Here is a 24,393-nt window from a genome sequence, read left to right as displayed (position 1 = left end):
TTAGTCATGATAACGCATAATTTAATATATTAAAAATATAGATCTATAATAAACATGTGTATTGTAGATTTATATATTTTACTAATATAATGCTATGTTTTTATTATATATTCTTATTTCTGTTATAAAGTTCTACTATAGAGTATTGATAATTAAACAGTATTCCAAACTAAAATAGCCTAAAAAGGGCTCAAAACCTGTATATGTTCTTAGAAAATGTACAACTTAATTAAAAATAAACCCAAGCCCATTGTCCTCCAGCCTCTTCCAACATGTAGAGACTCTATATTGCGTTTCTAAGACTGTAAATCTCTGAAAGCAGACAGCTTCATCTTTCTCCCACTAAGTAGCTGGTGGGTTTGAACCTCTGACCTTGTAGGAGTCCAACTCCTAACCTATAGAGCCATCAGGGACATGAATTGCATAACCTATCTTCAAGTCCTTAAGAAAATTAATATTTTATAGGTTGAAGAGAAAGGGGAGGAAGAATGGTAAAAATAATATAGCCAAATGTAAGAATTAATGTGGATTGTTCTTGTAATCTTTGATTATTTTTAAAATTACTTTACAAAAGGTGCTACTTCAGAAAGGGGATGAATTGGAAGGCAGATAGGAGCAGGTGGCTCAACTCAATCTTTGCATTTTATCACTACTTCAGGTGTGTATGAATTTCTATTATAATTTTATTTCAGTCCAATAAATAGAAATACAAGGTAGAGATGGGATATAGTGCAAAGAATCCTTCATACAGAAGGTTACAAAATCTGGAACTAAATCTGAAAGGAAGAAGAGGAGACCAGGAGAAAAGCATACGGGGTTGGCATTTCCAGCAGAGAAATCAGCCCCACCCACCCTCCAGAGGACTGGAGATCCATCTGGGAAATGAACCTACAAAGATCCTCATAAAATGTCCACGCACTGCAGTCATACGGGAGCGGCAGGGAAAAGTGCTTGGAGCAGGACCACACCAGGTTTCAGTTCTGGCTTCTCCACCTGCCCATAACAACCAAGTGATTCCTAAACATGAACACTTTATTCTGTTACCTTTTCTATCTTGCTTTTGAACTCCCTTCAGTTTGGTTGGTATGTAATTCGCATATCAAATAATTCAATAGTTCAATGACATCAAGAAGAGTGGTACAATCGATACCACAATCAGTTTTCGAACATTTTCTTCATTCTTGTACTCATTAACTCCCCAGTTCCCCCCAACCTCCCCTGCCCTACCCCCAGGGACCACTAATCCTGTTACTGACTCTATAGATTTACCTCTCCTGAATTTCAGAGAGAGAAGAAACATTCTGTAAAAACGAACAAGAATGACAGTTATTCTTGTGTGGCTGGGATGACTGAAGTTTCATGGATATCAAGTACCTGCCCATGAAATGTCTGTGTCCATCGCTCCTTCTCCTTTCCAGGGAAGGGGTGAGTTCTCCAGGACTGAGGTCGGCTCTCCTGGGTGGCTTATGGAATCATCCTTTTAAAGTTTACATGTGTGATGTTTTAAGTGAATTCGTTTTGATAATTTAATTAGCTGACTAGTTAAAGGCTTGGTATAGTTCGATTACAGGCATGTGTCTGGAGTGACATCAAGTCACAGAGACAGAAAAACCATCCTCCAGCCTACACAACAACATGCGCAGGGTTCAAGAGAGCTGCTGGCAGAACAGAGCTGAAAGCTATCACCTGATGTGGCTGCTTGGACCACTCAGTGTATGGGTTTAATTTACAAGGGATTAGAATGCAAAGTCAGGAAGACAGTACGCTTCAAGGGTGGTAGGCAGGAGAATGTGGTCTCAAGGCCCAACTCAGATTCAGAGTCTGTAAGGTAACAAATGTGCGCAGCTTCCATTTAGCCAGGCTACCCAAGCGTAGCTCGGCCTTACCTGCCTCTTCCTGAGAGGTAAACCAGGGAGTCCTGCTCTCAGGCACAAGGTCTTGAGATAAGACCCGTCATCTGGGCTGGAGGGACACCTATCACTGCACAACTAGATGTGCCCAACTCAGACAGCAAGACACACACACTGCCCCTGGGTGTGCGAAGCTGGAAGGAGGCAACCAGAAGCTAGGCGAGCATAACGACTGTCTCACAGGTGCAGAGCAAAGCTTTATTTGTCACACGGACGCCAGGGAGTGTTGCTGGGCAGCAGAGGCAGTGGGATGTGCCAGCTGGGAGTCCCTAGGGGTCGAGAATGGAGCATCGTTCGGCCGACGTTCCCAGGGAGTGTCCAGACTCCAGCAGAAGTTCCAAAGCAAAGGCGTTCATTGACTAGCGACTCTGTTGAGCTGGGGTCTCTAAAAGAACTGAGGCGGATTTCAAAAGGCAAGATGCGACGTCTCTACCAGCCTTTCCCAGTGACTCGATTAGTCAATATCACCGTATTCAATAATTGCGGGTTGTATTCCAGGCAACAAACATTTGCCAAAATAACCCTCTTTTGACTCTCCCACAACCAACACCAAACTCATGGCCATCAAGTCAGTGGTGACTCATAGTGACCCTGGTGGGTTTCTGAGACAGTAGCTGTTTATGGGAAAAGAAAGCCCCCTCATCTCCCAAGCAGCTGCTGGTGGTTTTGAACTGGCAACCATTCAGATTGAAGCCTAATGCATAACACCACTACACCACCAGGACTCTCTACTGGATGCTAAGTTTCTTGTGCCAAGGTTATCCATCTGGCATTTGAAAAAATCCTCCCAGCTGGCATAGTATCTGCAAATAGGATATTAAGTATGAATCAATGAGAGCATATCATCATAAAGAGAAAAAAATAAGAACACAAAGGAATGCAACTGGGCCAAGGGTCTGGGAGGCTTTTGGAAGGGGTGGCCTGTGAACGGAGACTTAAAAGACAGGGCAAGGATTTTAGGAAACTGAGAATAGGTGCGTATGGATCTTAGGGCAGAGAGGAACAAAAAGTGCATTCTCCGCAGAGGAAACAGAGGGCTAAAAACACACAGGCCGCTTCCAGAGGAACACAGAGTCCAAAGCACCTGGAGCGAATAGAAGGAGCATAGGCAACAGGAAGCAAACACTGAATGTAAATTAGAGTGTACTGGACTCAATTCTATTACCATGCGTGTAGGGTGCTGGAAGTAAAAAAATCCAACTTGCTCCATCATGATATAGGTATGTATTTTCAGATCAAACCAAACTCACTGCCCTCAAGTCGAGACGGGGTCCTAGTGATCCTAAGGGATCGAGTAGAACTTCCCCCGGTCAGTTTCTGAGACTGTCACTCTTGATGGGCGTGGAAAGCCCCATCTTCCTCCCAGCTCCCCTAGTGTCTGGAGCTGCTGCCCTTGCAGTGAGTAGGCCGAAGCATAGTCACTAGGCCACTGTCTCGACTGCAGGCTTCCATCACCAAAGAGGAACTTGTAATCCCAGAACAGTAGCCTCCAAGCTTTGGGAAAAACATAATCGGGTAGAATTTGAGTAATGTCACATGCAGAACTCCTAACCAAGCTAACAGCACCGCACAGACTCACACGTGGAAACTGCCGACGCAAGAACGTAATCTGCTTCCAAGTTTGCTTTGTTCTTGGAATCCCAAGAAAAGAGGTGTGCCATGGTAAAGTCGATGTTGGCTGGTGGTGACACCCATGCGTCAGCATCGGACTGTGCTCGCTAAGGTTTGCAATGGCTGGTTTTTCAGAAGTAGATCACGACGCTGGGTTTCTGAGGTGCCTCTGGGCGGATGCACTCTCACACTCACACTCGCGGTTAAGAGCAGCGCATGCTAACCGTTTGCACCACCCCACTGCGCATCCCAATAAATGTGCTAATGTTATTTGTCTCTGCAGAATGGCTTGTTGATACTGGGCACAGCCATGGGCACATACTTAGTGCACGTCAACAGCTACGAGGCAGGCCAGTGACTAGCTCATCAGCATTCCTTTCCTGTGTGTCTCAGTTTGGGGTCAGCCTTTGCCTTCAATTCTACTGGCCAATCTTTCCTGCTCTTCCTTTTGACTTGATGTGAAGGGATTTCTTCTGGCCAAGTGTCATTTCAATGATGACTGTAAAATTTAATTCCAAAAAAATTTTTAATTCCCATAGAACTATAGTAACTTGCCCCGTTTTCCCTACTCCCTTATTGAGTTTTTCCTCATGATTCAGAGTCCAGAAAAACAAATTCCTAAAAATATTGTCAGGAAATTCCTCCAAGAATCACAGAGCTCTAAATGAGGAAGGTCTGGGCCTACCCTAGTGGTTAATATAATACAATACTGAGCATATAGCTGGTATACAATAGTCATACAAAGGTATTCTAAAATGCTGAGTATATGAATGAATCTGCCCACCTGCTACATGTGGAAATAATGTTCCTCTCCTTTGGGGCTCTTCTTTTACCATGACACTGTGTTTCAACTTTTATTTTAGCTTTTCTATGAGCTGGTGACCAAATGGTCAGTAGGGTCCATGCTGTCCATCCCACATGTGCCCCAGCACGTACCAGAGTGTCCTGCACCAAGAAAGTGCTCATGAACTACTTGTTGATTATGTGATCAATTAAGCGAGCCCGGCAGTCTAGTTGACATTCGTTTGTTTAAATCACATCTCACGCTTCCCCCCAATTTAAATCTCGATCCTTCCTGGGATAATTGTAGTCTGAGGAAATGTTTCCTACTAAATCCTCTCACCACCACTGTCCCAGGCCCTACCTCATCCCCCCACTTCCACGGTCTTTTTCTCCTTTATCTCACCCCAACCTTTCCATAGTTTATGTTGCTATATGCTATTTCTCTGCCGCCCCCTCCCAATTGGAAACCTGCCCTGAGTGCGGTAACCGACCACAGCTTCTTGCTTTTCCTCCACAGTGTAATTGTTCTGTAGGTGAAAATACTCCGCCACCTTCGTACACTTCTCTGACTTGACTGCACATGCTTTCTCTGGCATTGTCTGCCCAAATGCCCGCCTCTCAGACTCCTGTGACCCCTTCCTGCTTCCATAGAGTTCTTTTTCGATTGACACATGGTTCCTGTTGGAACCCTTCGCGAAAGGTCACTTTACCATTTTGGTAAAAGGAGAAATTCCTATTTTTACAATTCAGCCTAAACTGTATAAGCTCATGATCATTCTGCCCAAGGTTATCTGCATCTCATGCACTTGATCTCTGTGAGCACTGAGTTGTGCCCGTCACTGCCCTACGACTTTGTTTCATTTGCCATTAATTGTGCCTGACACTCTAAGCATGCATTTCCAGCTGTACTTAAAAACACTCATTTTCAGAACTCTAACCTTGTCCGTCTATGGTCTTAACTTAAAGCACTGTGTGTGATCCATCACCTGTGACTGACACCCCAGAGCGGTCCTTAAACGTTTCCTTCATGTTCTATTCAAAATGAACATTAAACACTATCACTTTCATATTTTTAAGTTCAAATATAAAATTTTCATAGTTTTAATCGTTGAAAAAGGCATAACTTCCAGTGCATTGTAAATACTGTTTCCAAACAAAGCACTAGCGTTCATGTTGTAAGTAAAGCTACTGAGGTCGTAACAGCAGAGCGTTATGAAGCCCATGCAGTGACCCGTTCTTTCTTCAAATGGTAGACATTTTACATCTCTTCTTGAACTCCTATTTCCCTTTTATTCCCAACCTCACCATTTTATTAGTATATTATACAGCTAAGCTTTACACTTGTATCTTTCTGCAATGGTATGTATTTTATTTTTTAAAGTATCCTGCAGCCATAGCTTCTAAGAATTAATTTTTATAGTTATTCTTCCAATTATTAATATCAGTTGTCATAATTTCCAACAGATCACAAATTTAAAACAAATTTATAAGTATGAGACATGGATATTCACCTCTGATAAATGCAATGTTTCTTTTCAATATCCACAGCTATCTATGGCTAAGGACTATCTCATCTTAGAATGAGACACATGCACCATCGATTCCATTCCTAATTTTTTGTCTTTATAATCACGCAAATTTTGTCTTTATGTTCACACACGAGAATGGATGTAGCTATGGATTAGCAGGGCTCTAATTCTCTACATTCAAAAAGAAGGAAAACCCTTACTTCTGTCAAGTCAATACTGCCTCACAGTTATCCTTTAGAGAACAGGGAAGGACTGCCATGCTGGGTTCCCGATGCTTTGATTCTTTATGGGAGTAGAAAGCCTCTCCTTAGCTAGGCAGGATGAACAATCCAGAGGAGAGAACAACAGGAGGTGGGGGGTGGGGGTTGACACCGGAGAGTGGGAGATGGAGGAAAAGGCAGGGGGTACCAACAAATCCAGGGACCAGGGAAGAAAAGTGACCTAAAAGTGATGGTGAGGAGGGCAAAGCATGCTTGGGGGTGCTCGATGAAGGGCAATGTAGCTGAGAGGAATTACCAAAACCCAAATGAAGTCCAAACATGGAGTGGAACAGGAGAAAAGTAAAAGGAGGAAAAAAGTGGGAGGCACAGGACAGTTGTAGAGGTCTATACACAAGCATATATATGTAAATACATTTATATACAATGACAGGGAAATAGAGCTATATACATATATTTATAAAGTATTAAGGTAGCAGATGGACATTAGGCCTCCACTCAAGTGCTCCCTCAATGCAAGAACACTTTGTTCTATCAACCACCTTCCCTGACAGGATGGTTGAAGACACAATGGGTGCATAAGCAAATGTGGTGAAGAAAGCTGATGGTGCCCGACTATCAAAAGATATAGCATCTGGGGCTTAAAGGCTTGAAGATAAACAAGTGGTCATCTAGCTCAGAAGCCACAAAGCCCACATAGTAGCACAGCTGCCTGTGTGATCAGGAGGTGTCAATGGGATCAGGTGTCAGGTGTCAAAGACCCAATACAAAACAAACAAAAAGCATATCAATGGGAATGACTGAGGGCAGAATGGAGAACCAAAGCCCATCAGTAGTCCCACTAATGTGACAACCCCCCCCTCCCATGGCCAGAAGGAAGAGAAGCATTAGTGAGGGTGCAGTAGCACTGATGAAACACACCACCTGCCTCTAGTTCTTTAATGCTTCCTCCTCCCCCCTCTGACTACCATGACCTCAATTCTGTCTTACCAATGGTACAGATAGAGCTCGAAACACAGGGAATCCAGAACAGATCAACCTCTCAGGACCAATAAGGGGCAGCAATACTAGGAGGGGGCAGGGGGAGTGCAGGAAAACTAATCACAATGATCAATGTGTGGCCCCCATCCCAGGGGGATGGAAAGCAGAAGGGTGGGTGAAATGGGACAGTAGTCAGTTTAAAACATAAAAAAAGAGAATAATTTATAGATTGTTAGGGGCATGTGGGGAAGGAAGGCAGGGTGGGGGAGGGAGGGGGAAAGGAGAGGAGTTGATGCCAGGGGCTCAAGTAGAAAGAAAACATCTTGAAAAAGATGACGACAACATATGTAATGATGTGTTTAACAAAATGAATATATGTATAGATTGTGATAAAAGCTGTAAGAGACCCCAATAAAATAAAATTTAAATTAGAAGAAAGCCAGCCTCTCTTCATCCCCTGGCGTCACTGAAGGTTTCAAACTGCTGACCTGGTGATCAGCAGCCCAACCTGTAGCCACTGTGCCACGAGGGCTCACTCCTCGAGTCAGCTGTGAAACCACACACTGCGCTCTCGTCTTGCATCATTTACAACCAGGTCCTCCTGGAATTCAATCCCTATCACTAGAGTCAACTGTCTTCACAATTTTTCAAAAGCAGGCTTCACTAAGATGAATTCAAGACTTTGTACATTTTCACTTAGAGGTACCTTAAGTTACATATTCTCAGAAAGGATCAGGAAACTTAATCTTGTCTGCATCTTTGACAATGTAACCATGTGTCTCCCCCTCGCATTCCACGTAAAATAACCCAGACGAGGCTGCTGAAACCAGAGCGCTCAACACTGCTATCTGGGTGCACGGTTAGTAAATATTTTCCAGAGCTGTGGAGTCCCGAAGGAGCCCTGCTGCACATTGGGCTACACATCGTACTGCTGACTCAAGTCGCAGTGCGAACTCATCTGCCAATGCAGGGGAGAAGACGAGGCTTTCTGCTCTCACCAGCGGCCCTGTGAGCCCCGCCTACTCGCCCGCCCACGCAGTCGCCCTGAGTCAGGGTCAACTCCGCAGCCAGGGTCAGGTTCCTTTCGCTCTATTTTCATGCTCGCTTTTAATAGATCTGAACTGTCCATACGTCCTAAATCAATTCTCCACACCGACAACATATTCTAATTACATGACTTGGGATGCAACTTGTCCGTCTTCCAAAGGCTTTAGAACTTGAAGAACTGGCTTCCTAACGCGCACGGTGCTCCTCCCTAGCACTCACGGTTCTGCACCGCGGACGCATAACTATAAAGAAGAGTGAAAAGAGGAAAGACATGAACGTCGCAGAGAAGCGATGGCTCAGCCTGATGCATATCTCACCGTGCCCTTGCTGCTTAAAACACAGGGGACTTACACTTTCTGCAAATTAAAAAGAAACAAAGCAACCTGTAATCATGTATTATGACCAGTCATACAAATGGTGGTTCTTTAGAAGAGCAGTTAATCCTGGAGGTAAATACAGGCAATTTTGGACATCCGCCAGAAAAGCTGCCAAACAGAACAACTGTACATAAACCTTTGAGAGGGATTTTCACTTCCCATGATTTTGAAAGAGGGAAAAAAAAGGATCAGCTTAGATTATACATTTTTCCTTATTGGTTCGTTATTGCACTGAGTCCCAATTACACTTACCGCCTCGGTGTGAATTGGATGCACAGCAAAAAGCAGCGCCGTGACAAAAGCCAGCCGGCGGTTCTTGAAGACAGCTTTGTCACACGTGTGCATCAGCACGAGGGTCACCAGGCAGTGCAACAGGACATTGACTGCATGGAAGTAGAATGGGTCCATGCCAGTTAAAAATATGTTCAGCCTGTTTCAAAACAAACAAACAAATGACGTTAGCCACAACTAGAATGTAAACACCAGAAAAAAGAAGAGGGAATCGATCGTGCAACCTATGCGACTGCTTCTGACATGACCTCCGCCATCTGGTTAGTCTATGTATTCAAATAGGGGCCGGCAATTGTTTGAGACGGAAGAGCTGATCCTGTCCCCCACAGCAATTTAAAACTTATTCAAGAGCCGTAAATATATTTTTATCAACAAATAAAATCATCATGATCGAAACAATGTGCCTTCAACATTTTCTATTTTCCTTCAGAGCCATAAGTACTTACCACAAGAGCCGCAGGTGACCCCGTTCCTGAACTGTAAAGAAGCCACTACAAACACAAACACTACAAACCAGGCAGTATTGTCTCCTAGGGGGCCTTTGCAACAGAAGGGGTGCTGTATCTCCCCTCACTAGCTAGTGCACACCCCACAGTGTGCTGATACATGCTAAGCGGCTGAGGGTACGCAGGCAAGTCCCCAGGGCCTGTGAGTCAGGGTCGCAGCCACTCAGGATGAGATGGAAACCACGGAGACTGTGACAGTGGTCACAGCATTGGTCAACCAGGCTCCCCTGGGTCTCTCTCTCCGCCACGCTGCCACCCCGAGCCCGGTGTCCATCTGTGAGCCTCATGAATGACCCCCGAGCTAAGAATCTGCTGGGCACCTCGTGGTTATGGCAGCTGCAGGCGAAATGGGAAAGTAAAGCAAAAGCACAGCATTTCTGCGTGTCTAGGAAACGCTTCTGAACACGTTCCCCCAGCCCGCAGACCTTCATTCAGAGGATGACGGAGAAACTGTGAAGCTCACGATGAAAAAAGGAAATCTACTGTCCCGCATCCGAAAATATGCTTTCCTGAGACAGACATGCACGACACACTTACATTTACCTTCACACTTAATAACATAATGTCCCCGAATGAGTCTGCAAAGTACCAAAAATAATACTCCAACAGGGTAACGCTGCCCTGCAGTGTCACCAGGAGCCAGGTGACACGCCGCGAGGGCAGTGGGGTATTCCAGACCATCTGGCCAAAGTAGCGATCCCAGATTTGTATTCCACTCGTGTTACGGAGGCCTGGTGGCACCGTGGCTGCACACTCAGCTGCTCACCACAAGGTCCGATTCTGGAACCCACCAGCTCCTCCGAGGGAGAAAGACGAGCCGGCTGCTCCCATAAAGACTAAGGGATGAGAAACCCACAGGGACAGTTCTACTATGTCCTCCAGGGCTGCTGTAGGTCAGAATCAACTTGGTGGCAACGGGTGTGGTTTGAGCTTGCCCTTGATCTGCTTCTCTTCTCTTTGCTGACTCAAATGGAAAATGTAAAGGTGGGCACTAAAGATTAAATATGCATATTCTAAACACCTGGTTCGTGTCGTCAGCTACCGAATTTGTGACTCTCAAATTGTGCTTGAATATCAAGGTGTAAGTTGATACGTTATTTATTGACACAATTTTCATTCCTGCTGCAGTACTCCCCAAACCAAAACCTACTGCCATCTAGGTGGTTCTGACTAATGACGATCCTATAAATGATTTCAGAGGCTATCAATCTTTACAGAGCAGATAGCCTCTTCTTTCTCCCTTGGAGGAGCTGGTGGATTTGAACTCATGACTCTGTAGTTAACTCAATGCTTACTTGACGTACCCCCAGGGCTCCTTTACAGTACTAAAGGTCTACCTAAAAACAGAAAAATGAATGTATGTAGCATGGAATCTCGCTCCAGGACATGTTGTGAGACTTGATTCCTCCATAGTATGTGAGTAGACTTACAGGTGTGCACATGCCAATGACTCTAAGGCAGAAGCCTGGCATGAAACACCCTACCCACATCTGTTGGGATGGGAATAGGTCGTGAGCTGGCACCCATTATTCACTGTTGTTGAATCAATTCTATCTCAAAGCACCCTAAGACAGCCCAGTAGAACTGTCCCTGAGGGTTCCCGACACTGAATGCTTCCGGCCAAGGAAAGCCCCATCTTGCTCCTGCAGATAGAATGGTTTGGAACTGCAGACCTTGCCGTTAGTAGTTCAACTTGTAATCCACCGCAGCAGCACCAAGGTTCAGTAATGAACTGGTAGGTCCAACAAAAGCAAAAAAAACCCTCAGTATAGTCTAGCACAGCGGTTCTCAATCTGTGGGTCGTGACCCCTTTGGGGGGGAGTGTCAAACAACCCTTTCACAGGGGTTGCCCGATTCATAACAGTAGCAAAATGACAGTTATAAAGTAGCAATGAAAATAATGTTATAGTTGCGGGGTCACCACCACATGAGGGACTGAATTGAAGGGCCGTGGCATGAGGAAGGTTGAGAACCACTGCTCTAGCACAAATGGACTCACATAGTAAGATAGATTCTGAAATTTGGAAAGGCCTGATGATAAAACCGGAAGAAGACAGGGCAAGGCCTGGTCCCCGGAGAGGTCCCCCAGCACCCAGCCCCGAGGCTGACTGAGGCCCGCGCTGGCTACTCCAGCATGCTATGCTTTCTGGACAAACTCGCTGCTCCCTCAAAATGCAGCCCCACAGTTTTCTGGTGGCCAGGCTGCAAGGTCTCTACATGGATGATGTACAGATGAGGGAGCTTCAACCGCTTATGGAGCGCCTCGGTGATCCTCCTCCTGCCACGTTTCCACCTTTGGAAGCCTCCCCATCCACACCAGCACACACCACTCGACAATCTCGGCAGCAGGTATAACTCAGTGACATGCACAGCAGTCTCCTAGTCATATAATGAGCCTCCCCTCCTTTTCTAAGGAGCCCCTCCCCATGAACATAAAATTAACACCACCACCCCCCAAACAAACAAACAAACAAACGCACTTCCATTGAGTGAATGCTGATTCAGAGACCCTGATGCTGATTCAGAGACCCTATAAGGACGGGGTAAAATGGCCCCTGTGGGTTTCCAAGACCAAGGGCAATAGAAAGCCCTGTCTTTCTCCCTTGGAGCTGCTGGTGGTTTTGAACTCTGCCCTTTGCAACCCTGCATGTAACTGCTACACCACCAGTATCGGAATGTTATTGCCCCCGGAATTTCCCACTTAACTCCTGCTGCAGTCAACTTAGCCTCCTGGTGAGAGACCCTAAAAGACCCCGGGCTCAAGGCAGGCCTTCCTTACTGACGAAGCCAGACCATGGTGTGGTATCAAGAAGACGAGGCATATTTTCGCCTTCGTATTCAAAGATTATCTCAGGGCAATCCCTTGGAGGCACATTCCGTGTATAGCACTCCAGAAAGAGTGGATTCCAAGAGAATGTGGAATTCTATTGTGTACTTTTCCTCGCTGAATCAAGATTCTTCTATAAAATTTTTTTATCAAAATGTTCAGCAGCGGTAGCCAGACATATATCTGAGTCTGGTCTTATGACAAAGTGACCATAAATGCATCAGCTATACACTTCCTCTTCCCATGCCTGACTCTCCTTCTTCCTCTGTTGCTCTGGGAAAATTAATAGAGCCGCATTGGAGGTTTTGGATGGCTTATAGGAGCTGTGCCCTCCACAGCCAGCTGGGAGCAAATAAACATTGGAAACATCCTATCATGGACAATCACGGACCATAACAGTGATTATGTGAAACTGATTATTGGCATGGAGTGGGGCATATAATATATAATTAATGGGAACAAAGACTAGGCATGGTACACTCTGACCCCATTTTGTTTTGAAAAGATTTTTCAAATCCTCAAACATCTTACATGCATAGTAAAAATAGCAAAAGCTTAAAGCTATCCTTTTAGAATAAACTTGCCATTAGCTATTTTTATGTTTAAAACTGAAGTACAAAAACATGACAGAGAACAGCTCTCAATTACATGAAATAACATCCATGAGATTTCAGATGGTTTTTGCTTTCATTTTTGTGCTGTTCTATAACTTTGCAATCGTCTACCAATACTTTATTATATAGATTTTACGTTATTATATTTATGATCATAGTAAGCCATGGCTTTTTAAAGTTTTACCCAGAATAAACATATCTATTCCCTTTGAACATGTAAAATGAAAATCATAGGGAGCTAGTGCCTACTCTTGACTCCATGACGTCCAACCTTGATCCTTCCACACTTCAAGCTTTGGGTTGAATGTCGAAATGAAAGACAGTGCACAGAGCACTGAATACCAAGGGACAAGGCAGAGAAGGCAAGACATCAAATAAGCCAAATTCCTCCTGTAGTAGACTGAGCCCTAGAGACACTATAGTTTAGACCAGACAGCTAGAGCTCATGCAACAAGTAGCAGCAATGTTTTTGAAAAGAGACCAAAAGACTTGTTGTTGTTTTTGTCACTACTCCAGTGTATTTGTATCCAGCCATACGAAAAGTAAAAGGAACTCACAAAGATGCCATCAAGGCTCGAGTGCCAGACTTTAGGCAGTAGTCAGCATACAGCCCCTTCCAAGTATGGTATGGACTGGTAGCACGGGCCACTTTTGTGCAGTGCTCGCACAGTATCTGAAAATGTGCACATTTTACCAATGTAGGTGATCATTTCTGGAAATTCAATTTGAAGTTAAAATGTGAAAAATAAATTGCTGAATGGGGACCCATTATAGTGATTAAGCATCCTGCGGAAGTCCCTCATGTGCCTGGCAGCAGTGAATCTACACTTGGAGAGATCACCAAGAATCTGGAATGAGCATTTCCCAGATGTTTAAATGGCACAGAAGGAAATACAGACAAGTGACTTGAAAAATAACACTAACACATTTCTACAACATGGACTCTTTATAAAAGCTGAAAAAAGAAATACTGATTTCGGGGTCTAATAACATTCACAAAATGGGGTTTAACTTTATATTTTAATAGGAAAATCTTTAGCTCATTGAAGGTATTTATCAAAATCTCAGAATATATTTGCATACAAGATGGGATCAGATGGATTTGCGGCAAACATGGAGTACTGACTAATAAATCAGTATCTAATTAGACAGAGAGCTTCAATATGTGCCACAGGTTCTGATACTGTCTGCTGTGTTCAATATTTTTATCAACGACTGAAAGGGAAATACAGTGTATGATTAGCAAGCTTGCAAAAGACCTGCATTTGGGAAGAAGTTAATGTACTAGATGAACAATTGAAATGTGCTAAAATTTAAGTAGCTGAAATTGTTAACTCAAGATAGGATTGCATGGGGGTGGGGGTTAAGAGTAAAGATCCATACTGGATAATAAAGGAGCAGATATTGGAAAGCCTGATTAAAGTTGTACACATAAAATTCATCAAGGGCTCTGGTGGACCAAGCATTCAAGAAGCTCACGTGTACTGATCAGTAAAATGCATCAGGAGACAGACAGACAGAAAGGGGCTGCATACGTTAAATTAGTTTCATTCTAATGTGATCCTACTACTTACTGAGTTCTTACTACATGCCAGGGAGGCCTGGAGTCCAGGGATACAGACAGACATGGCATCTGCTCTCTGAGAGAGACAGACAGAGATTTAAAGAAATAATTATTAAAGAATTCCAGCAATAGAAAGATCTACTAAGTATCAACCACTAAAGGTAATGACAACGAATTTGAAGAATTCTACCAATTGCCTCAGTCAAAATTTTATCAAATGTTATTAAGATGCATTGAATTGCTAAAGTTGGGGGGGGGGGAGAGGATTAAATAAAAAACTAAACCCACTGCCATTGATGCTAAAGTTGAGGGGGAAGGGAGAAGATTAAACTGAAAACTAAACCCACTGCCATTGAGTCAATTCTGACTCATAGCAACGATCTAGGAAAGGGCAGAACTTCCCCTGTGGGTTTCCAAGGCCAGAACCTTTCATGGGAGTAGAAAGCCACAGCTCTCTCCCTGGAAGCAGCTGGTGGTTTTGAAACATGACCTTGAAGCTAGAAAATATGGCCAGGGGACACCATAAAAGTTGCATGATCGAATTGCACAAGGGCACTGACTTTGTAAATATCTCTTTAACAACATGCACAGCAGCTTACCCACGCACCTCACCAGATGGAATGCAGAGGAATCACATAGTAATTGTAGGAAGAGGCAATGGAGAAGCCCAATGTCATCAGACAAAACTAGCCCAGGGGCCAGCCGTGAAGTAGACCTTCAGCTACTCACAGGCAAGTGCAGGTTGAAGGAAACGGAAATAAGTCCATGAGAATCAAGAGACAGTCTGGAATATATTCCATGTACATTTAGAGAACATCTCAAGAATAAATTTGATGCGCTGTACATTAATGACCAAAACTAGGTGAGTTGTGGGATCACATCAAGAATATATACAGAAAGAAAGCACAGGGTCACTGAAAATACAAAAAGGAAAATGAAGACCAAATTGTATGTCTCTAGAGGCTCTGAAAATTGCCTTGAATATAATGCAGCTACATCAAATGAAAAATATAATGAAGTGAAAGAGCTGAACCGAAAATTCCAGAAGACAAAGTAGAATGCCATAATGAGACGTTCAAAGACCTGGAGTCAGAAAATCCAAAAAGGATGAATGTGCCTATCGCAAGATGAAAGAATAGAAGAAACAAACTAAGCCTTGAGTTTTAATATTGAAGGATTGCACGGGCAAACTATGGGATGCTGCCAGAAGCACCCGTGGAATCCGCAATCACCACGCTAAAAAGAACTGATTGAGACAATCGTTTCAAGAAGCAGCATATGAGCAAGAAACAATGGTACTGAAGAAAGAAACCCAAGCTGCACGGAAGGCACGGTGGAAAACAAGGCTCCTGGAATTGATAGAAAGCCACCTGGACTGTGTCAACAGCCAATCGAGCACTGGAAGCACTCAGTCATCTATGCCAAGATATTTGGAAGGTAGCTACCCCGTTAGCTGACTGGAAGAGAGCCATGTTTATGCTCACTCCAAAGGCAGCATAATGTAGAAATGACAAATACCATCATTAATATCACATGCAAGTACAATTTCGCCGAAGATCAATCAACAGGTAGCTGTCAAAAATTCAAGCTTGCTTCAGAAGAGAATGGGAAATGAGGGATATCGTTAATAACATCACTGGATCTTGTCTGTAAGCAGAGAATATCAGAAATATGTTTGTGTTTTATTGACTATGCAAAGGCATTTAACTGTAAGGATCAAAACAGACTATGCCTAACATCGAAAAACAGGGGCAATCCCAAACATTTCACTGTGATCATGTGGGACTTGGGCATGGACCAAGAGGCGGTGGTTTGAACATCCATAAAGGTGTGTGTCAGGGAGTCCCTACTCGTTAACCATATGCTTTAACAATATGCCGAGCAAACAATCCAAGAAGGTGCACCAGATGAGGGACTCAGCGTCGGGATTGGAGGAATATTTATCAACAACGTGCAACCTGCAGATGACACCACCTTGTTTGCTGAAAGCAGGGGCTCCAAGCACTTCCTGATGGCAAAGACCACCGTCTTCGGGATGGATTGCAACTCTGTGTAAAAGAGAACACAACACTCACAAACGGACCGATCGACGGCAGCACGATAAATGGAGAAAAGACTAACGTTGTGCAGGATTTCATGTTACTTGGATCCAAAATCAATGCTCTTGGAAGTGGCAATTGCGAAATCAAGACATAATACATTGGGAAATTTGCTAGACAAGCTCTCTTTAAAATGTTGAAAAGCAAGATGTCACTTTGAGGGCTATGTTGTACCTGATCAAAGCCGTGGTATTTTCAATTGCCGCCTATGCATGTAAAAGTTGGACAATGATTAAGAAAGATGCATTTGGATTATGGTGTTGGTAACCAATATTCAGTGCACCATGGATTGCCAAAAGAACTAAACTGCCCAAACAACAAACAACCCAATTGGTTGTACATCAAGAAGTACAACCCAAAGGCTCCTCTAAGAGTGGGATGACTTCTGACATGGCAGTCAGGTGAGCCCGGTCCCGAGAAAAGGATATTTGTCTTGGTAGAGGGTCAGAGAAACAGTGGAATGACAGAGCGGTTGCAAGCATGGGCTCAGACCTAACACTTCTGTGGGAAGGGGAGGCGCAGGCGGCGTTTCACTATGGTGGGCATGGGGTCATGGTGAGCCGAGCCCTCTCCGTGGCCCTGAAGGACAGCGACTTCGAGTACAGGAAGGTTCCAGGAAGGCCAAAGAAGTGGTGGAGAAAAAGATGACAGGCCAAAGTCACTCTAGGCTCCCCAGGGGACAGGATCGCTTTGCCACACTTATGGTTTTTCCAACTGTCTCACTAACTGTCCCGTCCCTGACTGTCACACAACAAAGATATATATATATATATATATATATATATATATATATATATATATATATATATATATATATATTAATGGATAAACATGTGAGTGAGTGAGTAAGCAAGGGGAGAAGGAGGAGGACACGGAGGAAGTGGGGGGGGGGGCAGGCAGATGGGCTAACTGAAGGAATACACTCATTCTACATAGATGCCAGAGCAGAAATTATGATCCACATCCACTGTGATGTGACCAGGTTTAGTCAGCAAATTGTTTGTTCCACCTGTACCTTTTCTCTTTTAAAGTTATGTAGATTTTAATATCAAGTATGTCATTGAACAAAAGTCCCACCTCCTCCTGATGATCAGAGGGCCTGCATATTTGGGTGCCCATTGGACAGCACTAATACTCACACTGTGACATAGTCTCTACCAGGCCCTAGCACACTCCTTACCGGAAGCCGTTCACTTATCAATATCTATGGATTCTATGCTTTGGGTTTTCCTTTCAGTCAAAGGGGGCGTGCAGCATTTCTTGGACCTGGAATTATCAAACCTAGGAAATCCAAAGAGGAAAGGTCTCTTTGGAAGGAAAATGGAAGGAAGTCTATTTCACCTGGTAAGAGAACATGCCTCTTTCCCCGGAAGCATGGATGACAAAGACGATAAGATAACCTTGGCAGCAGCTTATTGCACCCGCCTGACCTTTTGTCATTCGCATTTCCAACTGTTAGTATCCAGATGACAAGGAGGCAGAGTTTAGTTAGTTCAAATAACTAATCATGTAAACCGGGAAAGACTGCTGGGGGGGGGGGGGAGGGTCAGAAACACAGAGACAGAAGTCTGACGACAGCCCACCTGAATGCCATCTCTAAAGTACAGTACCTCGTGACTCACACCACCTGGCGACACCTCCCTTAGAGCGCCTGACGGATCTCTGAAAATGCTCTCCTTAAGAGACTCTGGGCAGTTCCCCTTACACTGCGGGGCATTTTGCCCCATTGTCGCATCCCTGCAGCCATTCACTCCTGCAGCACAATGGAGGTCCTGGATGAAAGCTTAGCGAATGAATACATAAATCTGTATTAAATTGGAAGCTTTGGAAGAAATTATCTTTTCCTTTGATCTCTAAGAATCTCTTATTATTTGAGTTAGCCATTTAAAAATAGGCCAAGCGATACAAAATAAAATATTGTTTCCCTGAAATAATCTTAATGACCTTCTTTGATGGTTGAATACCTCCCAGAAATGGCCAAATACAAACTCAGATTTATAACTGCAAATAATACACCCTTGTAAAACCACCCAGAAAGGTAGGGCCATAGTGAATTCACAGCAACCTGAGGGAGCCATTTTACAGGGCAGGGTCACATGACCCAGCACCAAAGCACTACTGAAACAGAGGTGGGCATGGCGTGTGTGCAAGGGGCATGTACTGCCCTTGTCTCCTTACACTCTCACCGCCTGGAGTCTGTCATCAATACATAGCTCTTGGTTAATTTTCCTGTTTGAAAAGTAGCTCTACTTTAAAAAAAACTTGTAACAAAAGCAGGGGCTGCATCCCTGGAAGAACACACTTTTCTTGCACACCCTAGGCCATAGGTTCCCAAACTTCTTTGGTCTACCATCCTCTTTTCAGAAAAACACAAAGGCAACAACTCAATGCCACCCCCAGCAATTACCAATGTTGGTTCTGTAGTCAAGATAAACTGTAAGTATCTGCTTTTGCAGCCCCTGGTTCATCCCAGGGGTGGTGCTGCACTTTGGGAAACATTGCCCTTGACAATCTAGCCAAGCATTCTAGTCTTCATGCCTCCTACAAGAGATGTAGAAAGCAAATGTTAGCAAGCCACACAGCAGCCCAACTTTCTGAAAATGAATGTTCAAGGAGATAAGGTCAAAAGTAACAGATCCAAAAGGCATGTGTCACCATTCCGGTTAAGTCTGGGACACAGAAGTTGATGCTAACTTTCATGGTAGCTGTGGTAGTTACATAATCTGTTGTCAATTTGAGAGGATTAAGAGTGAAGGTGTGGAGTCTAGCCTGTATGTCAATCAGGTCTCAGCTTGATGACCTCATTTGGAGATCCCACAGATATAAATAGCTTGCTGGAGGTGGGACAAAGGCTTGCTCCCTGGGAGACAATGCAGCTGACAAGACACATGGAGCTATGCCAGTACCCTGAGCTGGAGGAGACACGTGGAGACCCCTGCCAGCGCTGAGATGCTTACAACGCCACTGGATCCACAAGATGTATCACCCACTGGCCTGTGCTCTTAGAAATCAGCTTCTCACAACAGGCTTACTTGAGCAGCTGGTCTTTGGAGGGTAGTCACATGAACTTTTTAAAGCCCCCTCATATCTGCCTAATGAGCAAGTGAATAAACCTTTAATTTGACAGTCTCCCTGTTTTTAAGATGGAAAGGTCATTGCTCTTTTTTGTTGTTGTTGGGTTTTTGACTGACAGTTACATAATTTCATGTCAACTTGTATATAATAGTGCAGGGTGGTATTCAACCTGTCAACAAGGTCACAGCCTGATGGTGACTCTTTGTGCACCTGTCCCTCTCATAAGGAGGGTCTCAGGATCCCTCCTCCACCCTCTCTGCCTTCACCTTCCTGCTGGTGAGCCATCTGCGAGATCCCTGTGGTGCTTCCACCACCATTGGATCTACACTCCGAACCCTCCAGCCTGTGACCCTCCCACATCCTGCATCACAGCTTGGAGCTGGGTGAGTCTGAAGAGGGATTTATGGACTTGGTCTAGATTGGGCTGGATGTTTGCTTGTTATACAATTACTTCTTGATATAAAGCTCTCTCCCCTTTATGAATGTCACTGGATTTGTATCTCTAGTCAACCCAGACTAACACACTGACGTAGCTTCCTCCCCACTGCTTTGTTGTTACTGTTAGGGGCCCGCGAGTGTATTTCAACTCACAGAGACCAGTGTAAGAACAGGACCTCCTCACAAGATTTCCTTGGATGGAGTCCTTATGGAAGCAGGTAACCAGATCTCTCTCCTGCAGATCTACTTACTTACAGATTGATACTAGTACCAACACAAAAGGGGCTGCTTCCCCGGGAGGAACAGGGCAAGGAACACATACACACCAAAAACTAAACACTCATCAAAATAATCACATCTTTTTATAAGAAAAATAATGAGTTTCCTGGGTTTGGGGTCTGCGTCGAGTCAGTGTGTGTAGTGGGGTTGAATGTTTCTCTTCCTGCTTTTCCAGCTAGAGAAGCTACAGCCAGTGAGGAATAAATGCACAAAGTAGAAAAGGTTACTGCTACAGATGAAACGTTTTCAGATCCCTCTCCCTATTGTAGTCCAAAAATACTCCTGTATGCCCTTGGACATGATCTTCTATAAAGACGAGATAGAAGTTTGATTAGAAATATAAATGCATTAGCATTCCAAACTCACTTTAAGGAACACAAAATGATGGCCATTTGTATCCGTTAAGAGTTTGCCCAGCGAAGCAAAACAACCAGGAGTGGTGGGGAGTAACCGCGCCCCAGGGATTGGACCTGTCACAACTGTGAGAGCCGCTTAAATAGGCACACCGCTGCTTCAGTGGCTGCAAGAGGGTCAGAAACCAGCAGGCCTTCATTCAGGGAGGGGGCCAGGCAGACTCGAGGTGGGGGGGGGGGGGCGGAAACATGGACCCTATGAGGAAGAACTAGCTTCCTTGTCTGTTTCTCACTGGGCTCTGAAGCTCAAGTTTTCAAGATGCAAACGGCTTGCCAAAAAGCTGGCGCGCTTCCCCATAGCACTACACACACATCTGCACCCTGATTCCAAGAAGCGGAAGGAGGCAGGCTGGAGAGTGCTGGAATCGCTGGCAGCCTGGCCGGCGCTACACCCATGGCAGGAGACCCAGTACTGCTGTGACAGCCTGCCAGGGCTAAGCTGCGACAACCCCCAAATCCACAGGAGTCTCCTGAGTGAGAAAGCGGCTACTTCACTTCCCAATCCTGCAGAATTCTTCTCGATGCCAATCCTCACGGAGAGGCATACAGGGCAGACATTCCTGAGACGCAAACCATTGCCACCAAGTGCCGCTAAACTGGCGCTGTTAAAAGCTGTCATGTCCCTGGCCAGCTGCCTTCATTACATGCTCTCATAACCCATTTCCTCATTTCAACTTGAAACCACTCATTATTTGATTAAGAATAATGGTGAATTCCTTTCCATGCATGTGACAAGCACTGCGCCCTAGTCAATTATTTTTATTTTCAAGAAAGTTCTTCATCCTCACTGTGTGTGACACTCATTCAAAGACTCAAAGATCATATTTCAGTGATAAAAAAATGGATGTGCCTTTTGTATCGCAAACACCCTGCACGCCTTATGAAAAGACAAGTCACCGAGGAGGAGAAAATATCTGCCAGCCGTATTATATCTGAAACAGAACTTGCATCCTGATAATTATTACTTAAAATCCAACAGCTAAAAAAAGGAAAAGTGAACAACAGACACCAAGAGACAGTGCACCAGAGATGATAGATGTGCAGATGAGGACATGAAAAGATGTTCAACATCATTAGCTGTGCAGGAAATTCAAATTAAAGCAACAAAGAACAGCGACACCATCAAATGCTGTACGGATGGAGAGAAACGGAAGCGCTCACCCATGCCTGGGGAGATAGCTGCAACAGAGTTAGGCAGTTTCTTCAGAATCTAAACATTCACCTACCATATGATCTAGCAATATGACGTGGGCACTGATCCCAGAGAAATAAAACTTTGTTCACGTAAAATGTGTTCATGTCTGCTTATAGCAGCTTTATTTGTAATAGCTTAAAAAATAGACATAACCCTAACCAAAAACTAAACCGCATGCTACTGAGTTGATTTCAAATCACAGCGACCCAATAGGACAAAGCAGAATGGGCCCATCAAGTTTCCAAGGCTGTAGATTCTTCTGAAAGCAGACAGCCACTTGGGTCATTGATAGAGCTCCTGGTAGATTCCACCTGAATGCTCCTTAAATAGTCAGTCATGACTTAAGCTTTGGTGTATCCGCTCCTCAGTAATAACAATGGAGGAACTACTGATCCTGCAAGCAAACGGAGTGAGAAATCCAGTGTCCATAGGTTATACGGGCATGCTTCCCCAAGGAAACGGTCTTGAAACTATACAATGAGAGCGCTCATCCGAGTGGCTGCCAGGGGCCGGGGGGGGGGGGGGCGGGGGGGGAGGGGGCGGCATGAGGGGAGCTAGTGGAGGAACGGTGCTGTCCCATCATGGTGGCCCAAACAGCAACGCATGTCATACACTGGACAGCACACCATAGCCAAGAGAATGGGTGGCGCATGGATAAAATCGGAATATGGTGTGTGCAATGTAACAGTGTCCATTTTCTGGTTGTGATACTGTTCTACAGTCACCCTGGAGAGGTGTTACAAGTCTCCATGTTTCTTTTAATCATTTGAGAAGGTACAGTGTCTCAAAATGAAAGAGGAAACAAACACTGGATTCAAAGTCTCAAAGAACTTTGCTCCACCAAAGCCATATATATATATATGGCTAAAGGAGCACTGGCAGCACTCTGGATTGACCTCTGACTGCTAACTGCAAGGTCAGTGGTTCAAACATACCCGCCACTCTGTGGAAGAAAGATGAGGGTGTTGCTACCATGAAGATTTGCAGTCTGGGAAAACTGACCGAGGGTCACTGTGCATCAGAATAGACTAACTGGCAGTGTCTGTGTAACAGTTACATCGTTTATATAGTGAAGTGTGAAACCCAAACCAAAACCCCGTGGTGGGTTCACACAGCCAGCTTGTCAGTTAGTAGTTGAGCAGATTATTACTTTGCCACCAAACCCCAAACCAAACCCACTGCCATCAAGCCAATTCTAACTCAATGTGACCATAGAGGGCAGAATATAACTCTTCCTTAAGGTTTCCACAATGTAAATATTTAAAGGAACAGGCATTCGCCTTTTTTCCCACAGCCTCACAGGGAGGAACGGAACTGCTACTTAGGGGTTTGAAACCATAAATCCTTCTCCCGCGAGCAGCTGGTGGGGTTGACCACCAACCTTGCGATTAGCTGCCCAATGTTTATCCCACAGTGCCCCCGAAACCAACCTGCTGCCACCGAGCGTGTTCCAACTCAAAAGGGATTTCCAAGGCTGTAAATCTTTACAGAAGCAAACAGCCTCAACTTTCTTCCAGAGTGGCTCTTAGGTTTGAACTGCTGACCTTGCGCTTCACATCCCAAGGCTTACTTGACAGTGCCACCTGGGCTCCTTAAATATGTAAAGGGTTCCCTGAATTTGTATTTTCCAATGCCTAAATAAAAATCATAAAGTACAGGCTAATGCTTGCTTCTTGTGGAATATTTAATAAATGTGGTTTTCTATTTCATAAATATTTAATATTTAATAAATGTCCCCATCTTTAGAGGTGTATGGAGCTAGCTTCATCAAGATCTGCTGTTTACAGGCCCACCTTTATGATATTGCCCCAGAAGAGGTCGTTTTACTCCAGGTGATGATTGCAGTGAAAGTCTCCAGTCTTATTAAATCAACACCTCCAAGCACAGAGAGGTTAGGCTTTCTCTGTCATTTGGAGTTGGTTTGGGACTGCTCTCTAGATGTTAAGTCTCTCTCTCTAGATTTTACCTCTCTCTCTCACTGTTATGGAGTTGGTGCTGACTCAGGGCAACCCCCTGTGGGTTTCCAAGATTGCTAATTGTCTACAGGAGTAGAAACCCCAGTGTCTGGGACCATGCAGATCACAGCCCAACTCTATACCACTAGCAGGGCTCTCGGTCTTTTCAAAAGGGGGGGTGGGGCACAGGTGCATCTTACCTATGCAATGAGATACACGATGGGAAGAGCAGTGCACCTTAGACATCAATGCTGCTTTTCAGAATGTGATTGCTCCTAGAGAAGGGTTTCTCCCCTCAACGTCCTTCTCCTCAGCCTCTATTCTGCAACACACACACACACACACACACACACACCAACCATCACTACCACCAGCACCCTCACAGCACCCCTGCGTTCAGTTCTGGCTCACAGCACTACTCCATAAGGTTTCCATGGCAGACTGTCACTCTCCTGTGGAGCAGCAGTGGATTTGAACTCCTGATCTCGCTGAACATTTAGCCACAGCTTGGCTCCTGCTCTGCCAAACCTGCGCTCATTTTCTCTTCCCCGCTCCCGTCCTTCCACCCCTTTGTCAATGACCCTTTCTTGGCCTGCGTAAATAAAGGCACATTAGGAAGTAGAGAAGCTGAAGCCCTCTTCCCCCCTGGCCACCAAAGGAGCACAGGGATTGGCCTTGGTC

General features: G+C 44.6%; 1 protein-coding gene across 1 annotated transcript in view; it reads right to left on the bottom strand.

Moving 5' to 3' along the window:
• Nucleotides 1–24,393, bottom strand: part of TMTC1 (transmembrane O-mannosyltransferase targeting cadherins 1) — a 314,438-nt gene that overhangs the window by 288,279 nt on the left and 1,766 nt on the right. Inside the window, exon 2 of the mRNA XM_075551917.1 lies at nucleotides 8,709–8,886. Coding sequence (XP_075408032.1) covers nucleotides 8,709–8,886 — 178 coding nt within the window. The remainder of the gene's footprint in view (nucleotides 1–8,708; nucleotides 8,887–24,393) is intronic.

The sequence above is a fragment of the Tenrec ecaudatus genome, chromosome 6 (genome assembly GCF_050624435.1).
Source record: "Tenrec ecaudatus isolate mTenEca1 chromosome 6, mTenEca1.hap1, whole genome shotgun sequence".
Taxonomy (NCBI): Eukaryota; Metazoa; Chordata; class Mammalia; order Afrosoricida; family Tenrecidae; genus Tenrec; species Tenrec ecaudatus.
Note: the sequence above shows the minus strand (reverse complement) of the source record. Positions and strands in the feature narration are given on the sequence as shown.